This window comes from Calonectris borealis, chromosome 1 (assembly GCF_964195595.1).
Source record: "Calonectris borealis chromosome 1, bCalBor7.hap1.2, whole genome shotgun sequence".
Taxonomy (NCBI): Eukaryota; Metazoa; Chordata; class Aves; order Procellariiformes; family Procellariidae; genus Calonectris; species Calonectris borealis.
This window is the reverse complement of record NC_134312.1, coordinates 74,697,000-74,716,626: the sequence shown is the minus strand read 5'-3', so window position 1 is coordinate 74,716,626 and position 19,627 is coordinate 74,697,000. Positions and strand designations below refer to the sequence as shown.

The window sequence follows — 19,627 nt, the reverse complement described above, 5'->3', positions numbered from 1 at the left end:
TTTAGAGTAACAAGAGACCGGCCACTATTCTGTTAGCGTAGTTCTTGTGTTTTAGGCTAACCTAATAAACTTGCTTTGTAACAGAGGAACTTCTTGAGTTTTCAGTGTTTCCAACATGGGAAGATCAAAATGTGATGGGAGGCAGGTACTTGTAGGAATATTATGGGTAGCATCAAAATATTTCTAAAAAAACCAAGATAATTTGTTCCACTTTTTTTTCGTGATTGGTAAAATGCTGTAGTGTAGTCAGGGCTTTTTTTTTTTCCTGAAAGTAACTCAACTGCCCCATAAAACTTCAAGGCGGCTGTGTTTTCAGCACAAAACAGGAAAGAAGAAAAAAAAAGAACGTAAGTTTTCTGTACTGCTCGTGAAAAGGATAATCTTTACGGAGATGTTTAAATCAGGGCGGGCATGTAGCGTGTTACTTCCCCAGTGCCCTAAGGGGCCACAAACGGTATCAAACTACAACTGGTTGAAACTGGAAGGTGGTTAGCAGGTATACACCCTCTAGGGGAACGGGGGAAACAAAAGGGGGGGTGTTACGAAGGCTGGCACGGAAATTAAAGACAAAAAATTAACCGCAGCAGATAACTCAAAGCCTGATTAAATCAGTCATTTGCCCGGTGATTGACTGGGCGGCGCCGCGGCAGCTGCCGGCCGCATTCCTGCACGCCCCACTCGCCCGGGGAGCGGGCGGCGGCTGGGGACCGCTCTCTCGCACCGGCTGCCTTCACGGCTCCCCCTCCACAGCCGTGAGGAGCTTTTATTAATTACCTCCCCCGCTGCCTCACGGCCGTGGGCTGCAGCAGGTGGGAGGCGCGGGAGGGTGCTGAGGCAGAGGCGGCGGCGGGCGGACGGGCAGGTGAGGGGTGCGGGGGAGGCGGAGGGCAGGCCGCCGCCAGGCCCCGCCCGCTCTCCCAGGCTGCTCCGCGCCGCAGCCGGGGGGAGGTGGGGCCGCTTTATCGAGAGCCGAAGTGGAAATTTCCCCCTCAGTTGCCGGCTCCGCCGCGGAGGAGACGCTAGCGAGAGCCACCCGTCCTTGTCGCCCCGTGCCGCGTCCCGTCCAACCGACCGCCGCCATGTCCAACTACATCCACGTCCCGCCCGGCTCCCCGGAGGTGCCCAAGCTGGACATCACTGTCAGCGAGCGGGAGGGGCCCGGCTACCGCCAGGGCGCCCTGCAGCTCCTGCGCCGCCTGCGGCCCCACTGGAGACCCGAGGAGGTGACGCTGCAGGTACGGGAGAGGCCTTGCCCGGGTCCCCGGCGGGGGATGCGGCAGCCCGAGTTTGGGGAGGGAGGGAGGGAAGGGAGATAGGGAGGAAGGGGGAGGGCGGGCGGCCATTGTGCGGGGGAGCTGCCGCCTCGCTTCCTTCCCCTCCCCCTCCCTCCTCGCTCTCCAAATGCAGCCCCCTGCGCTGAGCCCCATTTGCTAGGCAGCCTGGCGGCGGGGCGTGTCGGCGCGGCAGCATCCCCTGCCCCCTCCCGGCCCTCCTCCTTCCCCCGTCCCTCGCTTGCCTCTTCCTCCTTTCGTGCCCTCCCCGCTGAAACTTGGCTCCCCCCGTTAGCGGAGGGGAGAGCTCTTCCACCCGCTATCGTCTGGCGTCCCTGCCGCACGCAGGGCTGCGATGCCGGCGAGGGAGGGGAAGGGGAGGGCCCCGTGAGCTTCACCGTCGCCGGGTCCGTGCTGAGCAGGGCGTGTTCGTCAAGCGGTGGGGGACTTTCCTCCTCCCCGGGGCAGAGGAGGGGAAGGGCAGCCGGGGGAGGAGGGGGCGGCTGGCTGCTGCCGCGCTGCTTGTGCTGCCGTTGCGCGGAGGGGGGCGGCCGCCGAGGTAACGGCTGCCGGGGCGCGCGCGGGGCTGGGGCGCTCCACTGGGCGCCATCGGCGGTGGAGCCCTTGGCCGGCTCTCCCCATGCCGTCGCATGTAATAAATGAATATAAATACATGCCTTGGATTCGCTACGGGGTTTGGTTTTAGGCTGACGGTGTCTCGATAAGTATCAGCCCCGTTAACGTCCTTGCTTGCACCTCGTAGTCTTGACCGTATGCAGAAGTATCGCCGCTTAGTCTCTGGTATTCTCTAGGTGAGCAATCATTCATATTTGTGACGAGTCATCTGCTTGAGGATTGGCTGCTTTTGTGCTTCTAGAATATACTTAACCTGGCCCCATACAAGTCTTCAGTCAATTTACCTGGCTAAAGTAGCAGTTCAGTCGCAGCCTGTGTTTAGTTGAGCGTTTTATTATATGCTCTTAAACTGTGTTATTCAGCAGTTATTAATATGTGGAAGTGTCTTATTTTAGTGAAGTTCCTCTGAAGAGAGCTGCTGGAACTAATTTGTATAGAAAAACTGAGCACATTGAGGTAGTAGCACATAAATTGACTGGCATTTTCTGAAGTTTCTTGATAGGAAAAGAAACTTGACACATGCCAGTCCAGTTAGTATGAAAATAAAGCTAAGGAGGTTTTTCTAAATAATTTCTTTGAGGGCTGTATCAACATCTTGAGGTGCAATGAAAATAGCTTTACAGCATGTAATACTAAACAGGGTTGTTGGAGACCATAGAATATCTCGAGTTGGACAGGGCCCATAAGGGTCATCAGGTCCAACACCCTGCTCCTTGCAGGACTACCTAAAGTTAAACATGTTTTTGTTCTTTTAGTTCTCTGATGAGGGTACTTCTCAACAGAATATTTTTCTTTCTTTCATACAGGAATGCCAATAAATGAAACCGAAACAATTTCTTGTTAAGGAGGGATGACTAACCTTTTGGGAAAGTTCTAGTAGGTTTAAGGAAAAAAAAAATGGTGCTTTCTTCCTCCATCACCCTTTTCGGAAGAAGCAATTAACAGAAAAAAACTACCGGTACCATTGGTGTGGAACAGGGAGTCATTTGACTAATCATGCAATAGTAAATTAATAGACTACTGTCTGTGGTTAGAGGTTTCTGTCTAAAAATTGTCTGAGTTTTGTTTCGACCAAGTTACCTTAAGACCAAAACTTTTCAACTCACTTTTTTTCCTTTTGCTCCTTTTGAACAGCAGCAGAACATCCTATTCATGAAGCTCTTCGGTGGCCTTTTATTTTTAACTCTTTAGTCTGTGTTTAAACTGGTGTGCATAGGTAACAAGCAAGAATGCACATGTTTTGAAATTAGTTGTATTACCACCATTGCTGCTGCAATCTGTTACACATGCGTGTTGCACATGCATCACATACAATAAGATGCTGAAATGAAAGATGACTGTTTCTGTTAAGAGGATGGAGTGAACAGAAAGTCTGAGGTCTGTCTTGGAGTCCCCTCATTAGAGGGGCGTATATTTAGGAGGGAGATGAAAATGAGAATCGTGTATTGCATGGAAAATATGCTTGACTAATCTGAAACAGCAGCATCATAGCGAAGTAGAGAAAGAACATTGATAGGTGGAACGAACTACTACTTCCTCTGTTGAACTCTGCTGTTCTACCTCTGCTGTTCTACCTTTGCTCTTAGTACTTCTTGGGTCAAATCAATTAGTAAGAAGTTGAAGAGTCCAGAGTTTGACTTTAAAAAGTTAATTAACTTCTCTTGCAAAAAATTTACTGTTATATGTCAGATTGTTTAGTCAGCTAAACAATTTTTAAACAGTGTAGTTAAAAAATTTTAATGCTTAATCCTCACTTTCTGTAAGATTTTTAAGTATCTAAAATCATGAATATATTCTAACATTTTTAATTTTTTTTTGCATCATAGCATAGAACGTAAGTGTAGGGCAGAGGATGAAAATAATTTAAATCTTCAGTGCTTAAATTTTTCTTTTATTGCATTATTTATCAGAAAGTCTATAGAATCCATAAGCATTGCCAATTATCTGCTGCATCACAAGCAGTTTACTGTAATGTAACTCCTCTAACTCCAGTTATATGTGAATATTATCACTACAAAACAGTACAAACATTCAAATTATTTTACATTGGTAAGGAGAAACAACGTTTTCCTGTCTAAACACTGATCTTCATGTAGATACTTTGTGCAGTTGTCATCTGAGGATGTACTAGGAGCTGTGTAGAACTGGGTGGTATATTTTCTAACTTTTAAATTCTTGAGGTTTGCTTTCTCTGCTTTACAGTAATACAAAGCAATGTCATTAAAACAAATCTGTGCTTTTTGCAGTAGTCACTTTTGATTCTCGAACAGCTGATTTTAGTAATAAAATCGTAGAGTAGTTCAGGTTGGAAAGGATCTCTGGAGGCCTCTCTCCCAACTTCCTGCTGAAATGCTCACAGCTTGCTAAATTCAGAAATTGATTGCAGTGAACATGAGAAACTTTTTGGGGATTTCATCAACAAAAATGCTCTTCAAAACTCAAACCCCATTTTGAGTTAGTGAACAGCTTAAATTGTGACAGTGTACATTCCAATTCTTATATTTTTGACAGTCTTTACTAATGAAAGATAAAAACTTAATTGTTTTAACTCTTTACTGTCTTAAAGAAGTTGTATCACCCTTCCTAATGTAAAAATACAATCACAGTTTGGAATCTGTTACCCATATTAAGAATTTTTTCTTTTTCCTCTTTTATGGAAATTCATTTGTGTTAGTATTTGAAGGAGGATCAATATTTGGTTACAATATGGAAAGATTAGTTACCGCGGTTAGTTACCACTTAAGTAAGTCCAGATTCAGGATTCTTTTATCACATGACCTATTCTACATCTTGTAGGTCTGGTGATAATGAAGGATTCAGTAGGTTAATGTAATGCAGTGTAATGTTATGGTACAGGAAGAACAACTGTGTTTCCATTCTGAAGTAATCTTTAACATTGAGAATAAAGGCTGTTTGTGTTTGCAGGTGAAGAGGCTTAATATTGATAGTGCTAGTTTACACCCTAATTATTTGGGTAGACCAGCATGATATCTTATGTGTTGAAAAAAAAAAATCAGCTGCAAAATCAGTCAGGGATCTAGAATGATAAAAATGATGTGCTAGCAAACAGTCCTCTTGTCCTGGCCCAAACCTGAGGGGGGGGGGGGGGGGGGGGGGGGCGGAACATCAGTTTTGCAAAGGGGATCAAATTCTTCAGTAAGACTTTTATTCCCCCAGAATCCTGCAAGCTCCTTTTTGGAACTTTGTTTATTAAGTGTCATTAAGCGTTTTGTTTTGTTTTGTGGTTTTTTTTTTATTTCTCTGAAATAATTGGACCTTGCTTGTTTCCTGGTACTGTGTCTTTGTTACCAAAATGTAAATGTCTTTGCGTTTATCAACACTTTGTGTGACTTTGCTACTGCAGCATTTTATAATTCTTTGCAAAAAGTTGTTTCTGTAGCTATGAAATATGAACACGCAAGACAGAGCTATGCTTACAAAGATTTGTACTTTCACGAGCAAACCTCCTCCCCTTTTTTTTTTATACACGATGTTAGCTTTTCTCTGTGTCTCTTTGCTTTTTCTTCCTAACTTGTGCTCAGTAGCTTTTCTTCAGGCAGTATTTTCTGGCTACTGCTTCAATTTGCTTGTGTCGATTTTGGTATTTTCTTTATAACAAACTATGATTAGATTCAGATTTCTGAAATAGTTAAAATATTTCACAGTTTATTTAAACAGGCTGAATGTGGGATTTGAAGCATTGAAACAATTGAATGGAAACAGAAAATGTTAGTCTGTGGGAAACAAAGTAAACTAACTTTTTATTTTGTATCATTACATTTTTCAAGAGTTTTTATTGCTCAGCTGTTTTTAGGACATGCTCTTCAGCAGTTGTGAAAGTAGTTACCACTTAAAGAGGAAGGACTGAGTTCACAGATTAACATCTTGAAGTGCTAATATCTCTAAATAGAAAAGTGGTGAGTGAAAGAAAGAATAAGAAAAGTTAGAGTTGCAGAATGGGCTGCATTGCTGATGTGTTGCAGAAAAACTAATTTGAGGTGTGCCTTGAACACAATGTCACAGTAAGTGGGGAATGTAGGCAGTATTAGATGTTGTTTGAGGCTAGATTGGTTTCTCCATTCTTACTAAGCTTCTGATGAAACTTCATAATCCCAATCCCTTGTTGTAAAGGTTTTTTTGTGGTATCAGTGGGTAGGGCAGCAAATCCTGCACGTGGTGGTGTTTTATATAATTGATGTGCCACATCACAGTGCATGATGTAATCAAGTTGTGCATGCTATAGGTGTGTTTGTATTGATGACTGGTTCTAATTACAGAGAATTGATACTTGCTTAACACAGCTTGGATCTGGCTATGTAATGGCATATAACTTACACTATTGACTTGTAACATTGGAAAGGAAGGTAGCTATCTAAGATGTTTTAGTTCCTGTTTTTTTTTCCCCTGCTGTTACATGGCCATTTTATGTCTAAATCTTCCAGATGGGGGAGCAGCAAATGAATTCTTTGAGTTAGAATAAAATCTTATACTCCTTTTCTATTAGCTTAATTTTTTTGATTTCTCTGTAACCGTTTTCGTCAGTATCTCAAAATTTGTAGAAAGACCGAAAACAATTCACCATTTTAGAAGTCTTAGCTAGTTACCTGATCTTGACTCTTTTCAGGTAGGAGAATATTCTTCAGAAACAAGATGAAAAATATGTAATTTCTCTTTGGGGTTTTCTTCTGACAAAAGAAAAAAAAGCTTTCTCATCTTGTCATGCATTTAGATCAGAACCAGCCCTTGCAAGGGGTGACAGATCTATAGCATGTTATAGTAGACTACTGAATGTAATTTTAAATGGTTTTTATATTGAGAGTATGGAGGATGTGAAACTTCAGTTAAAACCATAAAAAAAAAAAACCCAAAGCTCAATGAAAACAACAAACCCCTGCCCCATGACACCCCCTTCCCTTCCCCTCCTCCCCCCACCCCGAGTTCTTCCTTGAAGCTGATGGTTTGGTAGCCAAAAAAAAAAAGTTTAAGTTATATACCATAGGTAGTGGTAGTGTTGCTTTCTCCATGCTGCTGTCATGGATGAGCACCCCAAGAGGTCAGTGGAAAACTGCAAGTTCAGCCTGTGGCCAAACATAGAATGGTGCCATTAACTTGCTGGCTCCCTGCTAGCCTTGGTACTTTTAACACCAAATGGTCTTGTTCATGATCATCTGGGCACCAAAATCATGTAGACAATGGCTTTCACCTGCTGAATGTAATGGTCTAAAGGATATGGCTCCAGAGCCTGGAGACCTTTGAATGCTGTTTCTTGTAAACCCTGTTGAATATATGAGAATTTACCTAAAGTTTGCGTTTTCCATTAGTTGTACTTTGTCCTTCTTTTAGGAATAGTTATAGAAAGAAATGGAGAAATAACTAGCCTTGTTTCAAGAAATGAAATTCTTGAGATGTATACTTGTGGATGTGCCTGTATATACTTTTCCAGAAGAAACGAAGTTACATCTTACAATACAGATTTGAAGTTTTGTGAGCATTAAAGAAGCATATGTTAAAAGTCTGTTCCTTTCTGGAGATCTTAATGTGCAGTATGGGGTTCAGCAGCAGAATTGTGGGAATCCCTACTTGTTTACGCTGAAACTTCACATCACTGTTCTATTTCTACAGCAGTACAATACTGCTTTCTATATTTCTCCTCCTATGGATGTAATAACAGTCTAGAAGGAAAAAATCTGCTTGATCCTGCATCTCTTCTGTGACTGATAAGTGCTTTCTACTTTGCCCCTGAGACACTGTATTTCTGCCTGTTCATGCTTATTACGCGTGACTGTAATTTTGTTCTCATTCTTCTCATTCTTTTGAACACCTGGTACAATAGGATCAGATACAAGCTTTTCTTGAACCACCTGCTTATGAGATGGGAACATATCCATCACATGCCTTTTTCAGGAATCTAATAACCTGATTGCTGCTGATAAGAGTGCTTTTAGGGCAAACTCTGTCTCAAAGATACTTCATGTCTTGGTTGAGTTTTCTCTGCTCTTCCTGGACTGACTTGGCCTGTGTTGTTTCTACCATGTACTGCTTTCTGAAACGGCATTTGAGTATCTCAAGCTTATTTGTAGCTTTCTCATCTTCATTCTGCATTTCAGTAAACAGCTTATATCTGTTTCCAAAAGCTAGAAAGCCTTGACTTCAAGCCAGATCTCTGGCTGGATTATGGACCAGTATAAATACCATTTCCAGAAATGTTTTCAGAGTTTAGTTTTAGCTTTGTGTCATCTCACCTGAAAGTACTTGCTACAATGTGATAAGTACATATAACAATAATTTTAATTTCATTATAATATTTAAATTAAATAATTAAATTACAAGAGTACCAGAATCTTGCTGCTGGATTTTTTGTACTGCATCGTCTTCTTGACTTCTGTTGGCTCTCTGTATTTATTCATTTATTTCCAGAATTTTCTACCTGCTATGCATAACATTTTGTAGATTCTTCCATTGTCTTCCACATGGCTTTGAGAGCTTACTGATTATCTCATCTGTGTCATCAGAGTCCATTCTCTGTTTATGCCACTCAACTGATGCTTTTGTTATAGAATTCCTGTTTTGCTCTGCTGCATCTCAGGTTATGTTTCAGGCAAGGCATTCTAAGCTGATTCTTTAAATGCTACAGTAAAGGTGTTCTGAATAAAAGAATAAAGTGAGTATTATGTTCTTTTACTGGTAGAAAACATTAGATGTTTTCTCATGATGGAATATGGAAATTGTCTAGTCTGGATAATGTTATCAGAAAAGTAAGCAAACCTGTCTGCCTTTTTTAAGAAGCAATAACTAAAATGCTCCTGGGTGTAAATAATTACTTATAGCAACATGTTGCAAATAGATGCTAATAAGAAGTAGAGTTCCTAAATTATCAGTTGGGGGAGTCCAATTTCCTTGTTGTAGATTACTTTTTATTAACACTAATGAGACTTGTTTTAAGGGGGTAATAGACCTGTGCAGTATGACAAAAGCTGTACAGCAGCCAGAAGTTTCTGTTTAACATCATAAGCAAATCAAATTCTTACTGTTTCTTTGCATCAGTACTACTTAATGTCTGGTTTTTTTGGTAGCATCACTATTCCTGATGACGTTAGAGCCTTGTCTTTTTTTATAGTACAATTTTGTATGGAGAGAAAGGCAAGCTTCATTAGAGGGTTGTATTATAAGACGTAGAAAATGGTAGCACAAGTTCCAGTGATTTGAAGTGGTGCCGTTGCATGTTGGGAATTATTGCCTATTTTGTTTGCTGCCTTTGCCATTCGATAAAGACACTTTCAAGTTACTTTTTAACTTGATCGACAGCTCAACACAAATTACTTCTGCAAAGTGCTCTGCAACTTTTTAATGAGTTAATTCTGGTTTTATGCTAAAATGTATGAGAACCAGTACTTATATATTGATTTGCCATATTAGAGTGCTGTGTCCTGTTCTTGGCTCCTCAGTGTGAGAAAGATACAGGCTCACTGGAGCAAGTCCAGCAAAGGGCCATGAAAATGACTGAGGGACTGGAGAGGGTGGGAGGGCTGTGACTGTTTGGCCTGGAAGAAAGAGGTCTTGCAGGGATCTTATCAATATGTATAAATACCTGATGGGGGAGAACGAAGAAGAGGAAGCCAGACTCTTCTCGGCGCCCAGTGACAGGCGAGGCAATGGGCACAAAATAAAACACATGTGAAATTCTATCTGAACACAAGAAAACACTTTTTTACTGTGAGGGTGGTCAGACACTGGAACAGGTTGCCCAGGCAGGTTGTAGAGTCTCCAGAATTTGTGGAGACTTCACTGGACAGTCCTGGGCAACTGGCTCTGGTTGGCCTGGCTTGAGCAGGGAGGTTGAACTAGATGATCACAGGAGGTCCCTTCTGATCTAAATAGTTCTGTGACAATACACTTACAAGGGGGAAGGTTATGAAATCATTGTAATATAAAGATGTAATTTGTGATTTACAAGCCATACTTGAAATGCATTTAAGTACTGCCTGTTCAAATTAGGTAACATTGCTCAAGCACATCATCCTTCTCTTGATCTAGCATGTGCATTGTTGCAACAATATGCTTATGTACACGGAGGACACTTTAAAAGTCTGCATAAGTGTCAAGCAAAAGAATTGAGTAGTGTTAGAGTATAGTTGTATTCATTTTAATGTGAAAACCAGTATCTATGGTGCTAAATGGTATAGTTTTCTTACTTGCACTTATTAACATTTTAACATTTAGTTGCTGTGAAGACTATTTAAGACAAGATTCTTCATTAGTTGTCTTCTATTCTGGGTTATTAAAATAGCTAGTAATAAAATGTGTCCATAAATTGTAAAGTCTTAATTTTGAGTCCATCAAGGAGGCTTTGTAAGCAGGTTTATTTGAATTTATGGTTACCCTGTGTAGATGAAAGGTATATGATTTGCTGAACCTACTTCTGCAAGATTAAGTGTTCATAACCGTTTAAGAAAATGGAGTAACTTCATATCCTCTGTTATTCTGCATCTCCTCAGGAACCTGGAGCTATTTCTTGTTGTTTGTTCATCTCGTAGCATAGGGGTGCTGTGGAAAGCAAGGCATAATAGCTAAAATACAGCATCTTCCACTGTGAAAGTCTTGTCTCTTCCTAAATGGGGAGACTTGACCCAACTTCAGATTTTTTTTTCCTATAGGAATTAAAAAAAAAGCTCCTGATGCTTGATTTCTCCAAATCCCTGAGATTTGGAAATAAGCTGTCACTTGTGTTTTAATGATACTACTTTACTTTTCAAAATAAAGGCTACCTCTTGGAAGGGGGATGGGGGAAGTCAGTTTCTGAATTGTGTTTTGCTTTGGGAAAAAAAAAAAAAACAACGAAGACACCAAGGTTCTAAGGAATGATAATGCCTGTAGAAAAGTTGCCTGTTGCTGATGTGTATTTTAATAAAAGAAAAAAAAGTACTTCTTTAAACATTAATGTTTAATATAAGGTCTGAAATGCAACAGAACTCTCCATTTGTCAGTATTTTTGTACTGGGCCTGACTTAGGGTTTGAGGGAGAAGAAATGCAGGAAGATATGTGAATAAGGAATTCAAACTGTTGTCATTGAACACTTAGTATCCTAATTCTGATAAAAAGGTTTCAATTTTCAGCTGATTTTCTGACTTCTATTACAATTATGAATTAAAAAAATTCTATCCCGGGTCTTCAAATTGCCTTTAAATAAAAGCTGCTTGCAGCTTCAAGGACCTACATAGTTCGAAAAAGTTCTAATAAAGATGATCAGATCGTATCTCCATTTGTCTCTTGTGCATATGCCAGAAGAGTTAACTAAATGAGAATTAATGATAATAGCACTTCCTAAAGAAAGGTGTCAAATTAAACTTGCAAGCTGTCCACCGAAAGGAAAATTGTGTATGTCTAACTGTGTATGTTAACTTGAAGCTACTTTCTGCTACTGGCTTGTTTTAGTGCGAGGTCCTGAAAGGAGATTTTGTGCTTTGTGAGAGTTTATTCTTTTTTTAAACTGAGTTTTAATTAGGGTTCTGGGGGCAACAGAGTGGGAGAAGAGGCATGAAGAGGCATGACTGTAACCACTAAAAAAAATTGTACTTGACTATAAATTACTGTTGCTGTGAGAACCTTGACTTTAAATTGTTTACTACTTAGGCTTAAGACTGGAGGAGGCTGTTCAGTAGTTATGAAAACATGGGCATTCTTGCTTGTGATGCTGCTTGTCACCTGAGAATGTTAATGCCTTGCCCTTCAGTCACTTAGCTAGAGTTAATATGGGTAGTGCTCATCTAGCAAGTTCTTAAGCATTCAGTCTGGGCTGACAGAGTGCAAAGAGTTTGAAAGCACCAAACTTCTGTTTTCTGAGCTGTGAAACTGTCCCAGATTGGAGGAGATCAAGAACTGCTGTGTTACTCTTGCAGGCATTGAGTGGGATTTCAAATGCTTAACTACAATGCAACTGGATACACGCAGCCCAGTAACTCAAGATCTAGTCTGTTTGTCAGGTGGCATCTCCAAGAGTTTAGCTTGTATAATGACTATTTTAGGCCTCATCAATTGTGAAAGGAGAAGCAGCAGTTAAGGAGTGGGGGTTTTCTTGGTCTGCACCCTCCTTTCCATAGCTAGGAACTTGTAGTATCCATATGTCAATCATATTTGAAAGGCAATGAGTAGGTGGTTGTTAGATGTAAACATAATGCTCAAATAATGCTCTTGCTTATTTTTGTAGAAAGTTACTTGCTTCGTCTTCAGTATGTTCGGGCATCAGTGACTGCACTGGCCAAAGTCTAGTAAGTTGCAGGGCTGTAAAAATTGTGTTTATATATGTCTCAATGATAAGGACTTGAAATGCTTTTTTAATCTTCTAAATGGCATGTACCAGTTATGAAGTAAAATGGGAGGATAGCCGGTCTTGTCAGAAGCTTTTAAATTTGGAATGGTACTTGAGGCTGAAGACTGGGGTCTTGAACTTTAAGTACTGTCTCAAATTTGTAGAGGAGCCAAAATGACTTCAAGAATTGTTTTCAATCAGTAAAACCTCAAGGCTAGTGGGAAGATGATAACCACTAAACTTGAACTGTTTCTGAGCTGAATTTTGCTTTTTAAAAGGAGTAGTTTAGAACTCCAGGAGTATCTTGTACTAGTTGTGCACTGATCAGCAAATACTGAAATTCTGAAGTGCATCAAAATTGTTTATTGTTTTCGTGCTGCCTGTATTCATGACTGTTTTTGTAGTGGTTTAGGATTGCCGCCTTGTTGGGGCTTTGATTTCAGCTGTTTTAATCCATCAGTTTCAGAGCGGTTATGTGGAAACTCATTTTACAATATTGAGCTTTCAGTTATTGCCTTTCACATGTGGTATTTCTGTAGTTCTCTGTAGCATGTTTTCACATTTTCCTCTTCTCTTTTCATGTGTTACGGGGAAAAATCCTTGCAATTTTCTCCACGATTTTCCTGTATCTTAAAGGTTACTTTTGTTAATGCTCAATCTAGTAAACATTTGTGTTTTGTGAACTAAGAATAACCCTGCATTCTTTTCCTGCACATTGAAAATGCAGCTCTGAGTTATTTATGCATTATTCTTACCTTTCAGCTGTTCACCGATGGAATCACCAATAAACTAATTGGCTGCTTCGTGGGTGACATAACAGATGATGTGGTTCTAGTTAGGATCTATGGAAATAAGACCGAGCTCTTAGTAGATCGAGATGAGGAAGTGAAGAGTTTTCGCGTGTTGCAGGCTCATGGCTGTGCACCTCAACTATACTGTACTTTCAATAATGGCCTGTGCTACGAGTTCATGCAGGGAGAAGCACTGGATCCAGAGCATGTATGCAATCCAGATATTTTCAGGTAAGCTTTTTATTTTTTTATTTATTATTATTATCTAATTATTCAAGCTCTATGATGCATTTATGGTGTTCTGTCAGGACCAAAGGATCTCAAGCTTAGTTTATGAGCAGGCATAAAAGAAATATTTCTATAAGCCTGCACTAGGTTGATTTTCACACTCTTGACAGCTCGCTGTCCTCTATCTTAGTTATCCTGGTATTTCAGTGCTGAACAAATGATCCTTGCTGCCTCCCCAGAAGACTATATACTCATTAGAGGTCTGCTTTATTGTGAGTATTTAACTCTTGGACATGACCATTAGGGAGATCATTTAACATGGTGGAGTTGTAGGGGGCTGGACTTGATTAAACCAAGTACTGGTTTCTAGCTCTGTTTCTAATACATTCCTTTTGTGAATAGGTTCAAGGTAGTCTTCCATCGAAACATATTTTTTTAAACTATTAACAGTGAACAGAAAGTGCTGATGTCTTAAGATTTTTGCTTTTCATGTATGCACTGAAACGTATTTGCCTAACAATGGCAGCTAATTTGAGTCAACTCTTCTAAAGATAAGCAAGTTGAAGAGTAGACTGTAGATACAGGTGAAGTATGCATGCTGTAAGTGAACTCCAATCCCTCCCGCCTCCTCTCCCTTAAGTAGTGCTGCTAATGACCTTTTGAGTATTTGAAGATGCTACCCTATAGCTGTACTGCTCTTGTTTAAACCCTCTTTGGATTCCCTTGCTGCATTTTTACAGTTTTTCTGTTAAATATATTGTAGTTGTCTTCTTGCTAGGAAAAATATGATGAAGACTGTCAGATCTATTGCAAATACAACATTAAATTAAACTTTTTTTTTAGACTTATTGCCAGACAGCTTGCTAAAATCCATACTATTCATGCACACAATGGATGGATCCCTAAATCTAATCTGTGGCTGAAGATGGGGAAATACTTCTCTCTCATACCCACAGAATTTACAGATGAGGAAGTAAATAAAAGGTAGGTATTTCATTATGTGCTTTCCATATTTCCCATTTTTTTCTCGTTGAGGGGTAGAAGAATGTTTAAAAAAATAGGTTTGGGTTACTACGTAGTGTTGAAGTTTGTAAAATTTTGAGTTTTGTCATACTCCTGTATACTGAAGTAGGCATATAAATGTCAAATATGATAAGGAGAGTCTTTTAATTCATTTGGCATATATTGTATATATGTTTGATTGGACACTTAATAAACGATGGTAGTTTTCTTTACTCTTTTTAAAGAACCAAGGTCAAGTGAAGTACTTCTTCAGGTAATTGTGTCTCAACGGTTTTTAAGAGATCCATCAGACTCCCAAACTGACACCTATGTTCTGGGGTGAATCCTGAAAGCATATTTCTTGGGGTTGCAGGAGTACTGCTTGTTGTTCATTGTAACCTGCACCTCTTAGTGTCCTGTATTTGTTCAGTTTATAAATTTGTCCCAAATTGGGTGGCATAAAAGTAAATGAAAGGCTGTTTTGGGTGATGGGATGAGCTCCAGAAGTGTTTTCCACAGCAGGAAAAGGTATCCGCACACTCATTCTAGACTTGGGCTATCATGAAGTGTCCGCTGGGTTTAAGGGTTTAATTACATTTTGTTCTTAGCATCCCAGTATAGCTCTTGACTTGTAAATCAAACTGTTTCTTAGGAGCTTAACAAAATAAGAAAATATTTCCAAAGGGTTCTACCATCAGTCAGGGGATTGCAATGAGTGGAACGGCAAAACCAGGAGCAATGTTTTACATTTACATTAACCTAAATAAAATTTCTGTGCTATTCTAAAGCTTGAGATGAAGACAATGTTTCTTGGGGATTGGAGATCAAACTTTTAAGCTAAAACTGTAATTTAAAAGCATTTGTACAATATCAAACTTCATATCACTCAGTAAGCAGATTCCAGCTTAAAAACATTCTTCATAGGACTTCTTTGAAGTCACTGATGCCAACTGCCCTTCTTGCTGCATTGTAATTAAAGAACGATCCAGCAAAGTTGTTTGAATTTTTTTTCTTCTACAAAATAAGTCTTCAGAAAACTGAGAAAATTTGAGTAGTTAATTGAAAGTCTAAAAGACTTAAGCATATTTACTGTGACTAGAAATAAAAATCAATCCTAATTTCCTCTGTATACATACATATAGTAGTTACATATAGAATACTGTGTATTCTACTTGAAGGAAGTAATGTAATGTGAGCAAAAAGTGAATGAAATTAATGCTATAACACTTAATCTTTACTCCTTTAAAAAATGTGCAGGATTGTGTTCAAGTTCTACTCCTGATTTTTGGACTACTTTGGTCATTTTTACAGCACAGACAATCTTTAGAGAATTGTTAATTAAGCTACTTAATCGCAAATGCTTGGTATGGAACACACAGTACTAGATATTAACACTCAGACTTCTTATACCTGAAAAGGTTTTTAAGTGACATTCCAAGTCCTCAAGTTCTGCAGGAAGAGATGGCCTGGATGAAGGAAAGACTGTCAAATTTAGGATCACCGGTGGTACTCTGTCACAATGACCTGTTGTGTAAGAATATTATTTACAACAAGAAACGAGGTAGGTATTGAACTAAACAGTAAGTAGTGGCTTAGGTTTTTTTTATGCTGTATTTGCATTTGCTGCATCAGTAGTGTCATTTTACTGACTTTAATGAGTGAACTCAATTTGAGCTTTTAAAACCCAATATAGTGGTAGTGATATCTGTGCAAATATTAAGTTGCTTAATTAGCTGATTCTCATCTATATGTTACTGTATGGAGGAAGAATGTTAGTGTTTCTTGCTTTACTGAATTTGTTAATTCCTAGTCTGCCTGTATGACTAGGCTTCAAAGTATGTAATTGTTTGTTAATTCTATTCTAGTAATATAAAGCTTTTCAGGGAAAAAAAAATACAAGCATAGAAAATAACCTTGAAGACGTTATCTCCTATAACGTGTACTGTTCTGGTTTGTGGTTATGGGAAGACACCTTTATAATGAAGTATCTTAGTGATATTTAATACTACATTCTGTGACTCAATTTGTTTCCTGCGTGAGGTACATAGGCATCTTAAAGACTTCTTTTGTAAATACATACTTTATTTAAACAGTCGTAGGCAGTACACATCTTAGCAAAGATGAATTACATTTTTTAGTATAATAAATTTAACTCAATTAATGTTATTAATGAATGCATTAACTAAAATCTATAAAGCATTTGTATAAACCCACAGTTTCTTTTATTTCTGGATTTTAGTGGTATGAGGTTCGGTTACTAAATGAATTGATTAAACAGGATATTAAAACAAACAAAAAAGGCAAACTCGTGACACTAAAATGGCCATGGTGCAGTAAAAATGCACAACTTTCCCCCCATTTCAAATATCTGAGCTCAGCTGAGTGCAACAAAATCATCAGGTTAGATCAAGATTTTCTTTTTAAGTGAGGACGACATGTTCCTTCAGTAGCTTCATATTTGTTTGTGACTGTTTAATGGTAAGACTGTTGGTAGGTAAGCCAAAAGTATGTGAAGTAAGTGACTGTGAATGGAACTGAAGTATTCTCCATCAGTCATCATTGGTCTTTGACCTTTTAAGCTTATGTGCCTTAATTTCTAAATAAAAACTAACAAAAACATGCTGGAGTTGGTTCTAGTAGGAAAACTGGCTATGCATGTATAACCAATTTTTGCATCAGATGCACTGAATGCATGTGAATTGAGAAAGTAGAAGTCTTTTGGTGGTTTGTATACAAGTTTCCCTCTGAGTAATACCATTTTGAAGGGAATTGCTAGTACTTCTAGTTCTATAGGTATATACATATATATGTATGTATATATTCCTGTACAATGCTATTAACAGCAGTTTTAAATTCTAAAAATTCAGTATGAAACTCCAGTGGTTTTACTTAGTTTCAATGGTAGATTATAGTTCTGCTTAAAAAGAAGAGGTGGGGGGGAAGCATGGAAGGTATGCAAAAAAAAAATCAGCTTGTGGTCTTAAACACATTGGAGTTGTGATACTGTAGTACCAAAAATAAATCTATTGTTATTGTGTGGGTTTTTTCAGTGCTGAAACTACCTTGAGTTTTAGCGTTTCATAACAGAGAGACCCACTGAGGTAAAGTAATTTTTATAATCACTTTTCATAGTAGAACTACGCTGCAAAAAAAATTGGAGGAATTCCTTTAAAGGCTTACTGTCACAGTCAATAGGCTTGCAGTTCCTACTTTTAAAACAAATGCTATATCCTTTTCTCTTTGTGAACAGAATGGAGGAAAAAACAATGCCAGCAGTGCATCACTTGCCCTACAAAAACGAGTGTGTGAGTGCTTAGTGTTTGGGGACGGAGTGGGGAGGAGGGAGGTACATAAAGCACTTTGGCTTCAAGCTAGCTGTAAGCATCTTAGGGGGCAAAAAAATAGTTGAAGTATGAAATATATGTATTTATTAAACTTATGTTTGAATGTTGCACAGGTACTGTGTTGTAAAACTTCTGCAATCTGGGTACAACAGGTACCATTTTCATAGTAACCAAACCTCAATGCCATCTGTAGAATATTTGTCTGTTGTTTGAAAGCTGTTTCTTACAGTGTACTTTTTACAGAGCAAAAAAAAATCAATCTGTCTGTTAGTACAATCTTAAGATGAAGAACATGATTTTAGAAGTGGAAGCTCAGCTTTTAACTGTAAATAAACATGTATTGCTGGAATTCTGTTTAGCAGAGCAAAAGCTTTTATTGGTATACAAATAATTTTGCAAGAGCACAAAATAGAATCTTTAAAGATGTACTTAATTAGGAATGACATCAAACTGTTTGAAGGTAGGTAACAGCTTTGATGCTGTACTTACTAAATTTACTTTCATCTAGAAAGGCTCCTGTGTATCAAAAAGACCTCGGTGACCCTAAGCTGGAACTAAAGAGAAAGAATCAGTCTTCTAGATTAGCTACTTTTTTTTTCTTTCCCCAGTAAAGTTTAAGCAAAGCTGGTAGTGTTCATCTGGCTTTTCAGAAGCTGGCATAAACAAACTCACTCATTTATTGGTTTTAGCAACACTGTATTTGTAATTTTGTTTGTGAATGCTTAATTTGCACATTTACTAGGCACGGGGTGGATGTGTGTATGTGTTTTTTAAGCTACAGACTATTAACATACTAGGACTCCTGTCCAATGCAGTTAGAATGATTGTGGTTTGTCCCAGTACTTTGCTTTAGACTTGTCCTCTGCGTTTAGACTTGTCCTCTGCATTAAACTCATGTTAAATTTTCAGATTTGAAAGAAAAATCATAGTAGTGCCACATACTGCTTTTATAAAGAATCAGTCTCATGTCCTTAAATTTTATTTACAAGACTGGAATAGCATGTTGAGTGCTAGCTTCATTTAACGGAGTGTCACTCGTCTTACTTGAATTTGTTCATGCTGTGGCTGAGAGAACTCTGCCTCTTGCTGTTTTGTTAATGTCCGTTTGCAGTCACTCAGGATATGAAAATTTGGAAGTGTTACTTTATATAACTTATAATTATCTTTAAAGGCTTTAACTCAGAGCTTCATGTTGCTCTTAATTACAATTTGGGCATCAAGATAGTCAAAATATGCTTGATGCTTGGTACTTCTTATTTATAGACCTTGTGTTCTGATGCTTTTAAAGTTTGATGTGGGTTTTTTTTTCCAACGTGACCTGGGAGTTTCCAAAAATACCAGATGTTTTAAGAATATTCAAATACTTGCAATTTAATAAGACCAAGTATCGGTATTCTTTTGTCTATATCTCTGTGTGCTCTTTTTGAATGTATTAAGATCACCTGCCAGGAAGTTAAGTGTGTAGGTAGATGGCTAGTTTTGTTCTGTTTATTCCCTCTGCCTACCCAATGTTTTCTATGATCTTTGGTAGGAGTCTGTGGGTGCTCAGTGCTTCTGAAGACTGAGGTATGTTTAAGGCTTCTGGTTTTGATCTAAAAACCTTTTTTTTTTTTTTCTTTCCCCAAAGGTATATTGGGTGTTTATAGCTAAAATTACTCCTTGGGTATATGACCCATTTGTGAATTTTCAAGTATGTTCATAGCATAGATCATTGTCTTTCTGAAGCTGTCTTCTAGGGACTCAGTGGCTCACCTGATGAGCAGGATGGGATGAAACTCAGGATACATCGTTCTGCTGTGGTAACTACAGCTAGGACTTGCACGTTGGAAGTGCTTACCTTATTAAACCATTAAAAGTGAAGAGCAGCTAGAAAGAGAGGTGTCATCACCCTCCTACCTTTCAGTTCACTGAGGAGATCTAACAGATGTCCTGACTACTACTTGATCTATTTAAAAATTGAATTTTTGGTGTACGGAACATGACGTATTCCATTTGTGTCTTTATGTAGTTTTCATAAATTACATTGCATGTTGTCTACACTAATAGAC

The 19,627-nt window shown here is 38.9% G+C and overlaps 1 protein-coding gene across 1 annotated transcript in view; it reads left to right on the top strand.

Moving 5' to 3' along the window:
- Positions 1-943: 943 nt before the first annotated feature.
- ETNK1 (ethanolamine kinase 1) overlaps positions 944-19,627 on the top strand; it is a 34,255-nt gene continuing 15,571 nt past the window's right edge. The window contains exons 1-4 of the mRNA XM_075160529.1: positions 944-1,235; positions 12,977-13,236; positions 14,077-14,217; positions 15,654-15,796. Of these exons, the coding sequence (XP_075016630.1) occupies positions 1,080-1,235; positions 12,977-13,236; positions 14,077-14,217; positions 15,654-15,796 (700 nt within the window). The 5' untranslated portion in view covers positions 944-1,079. The remainder of the gene's footprint in view (positions 1,236-12,976; positions 13,237-14,076; positions 14,218-15,653; positions 15,797-19,627) is intronic.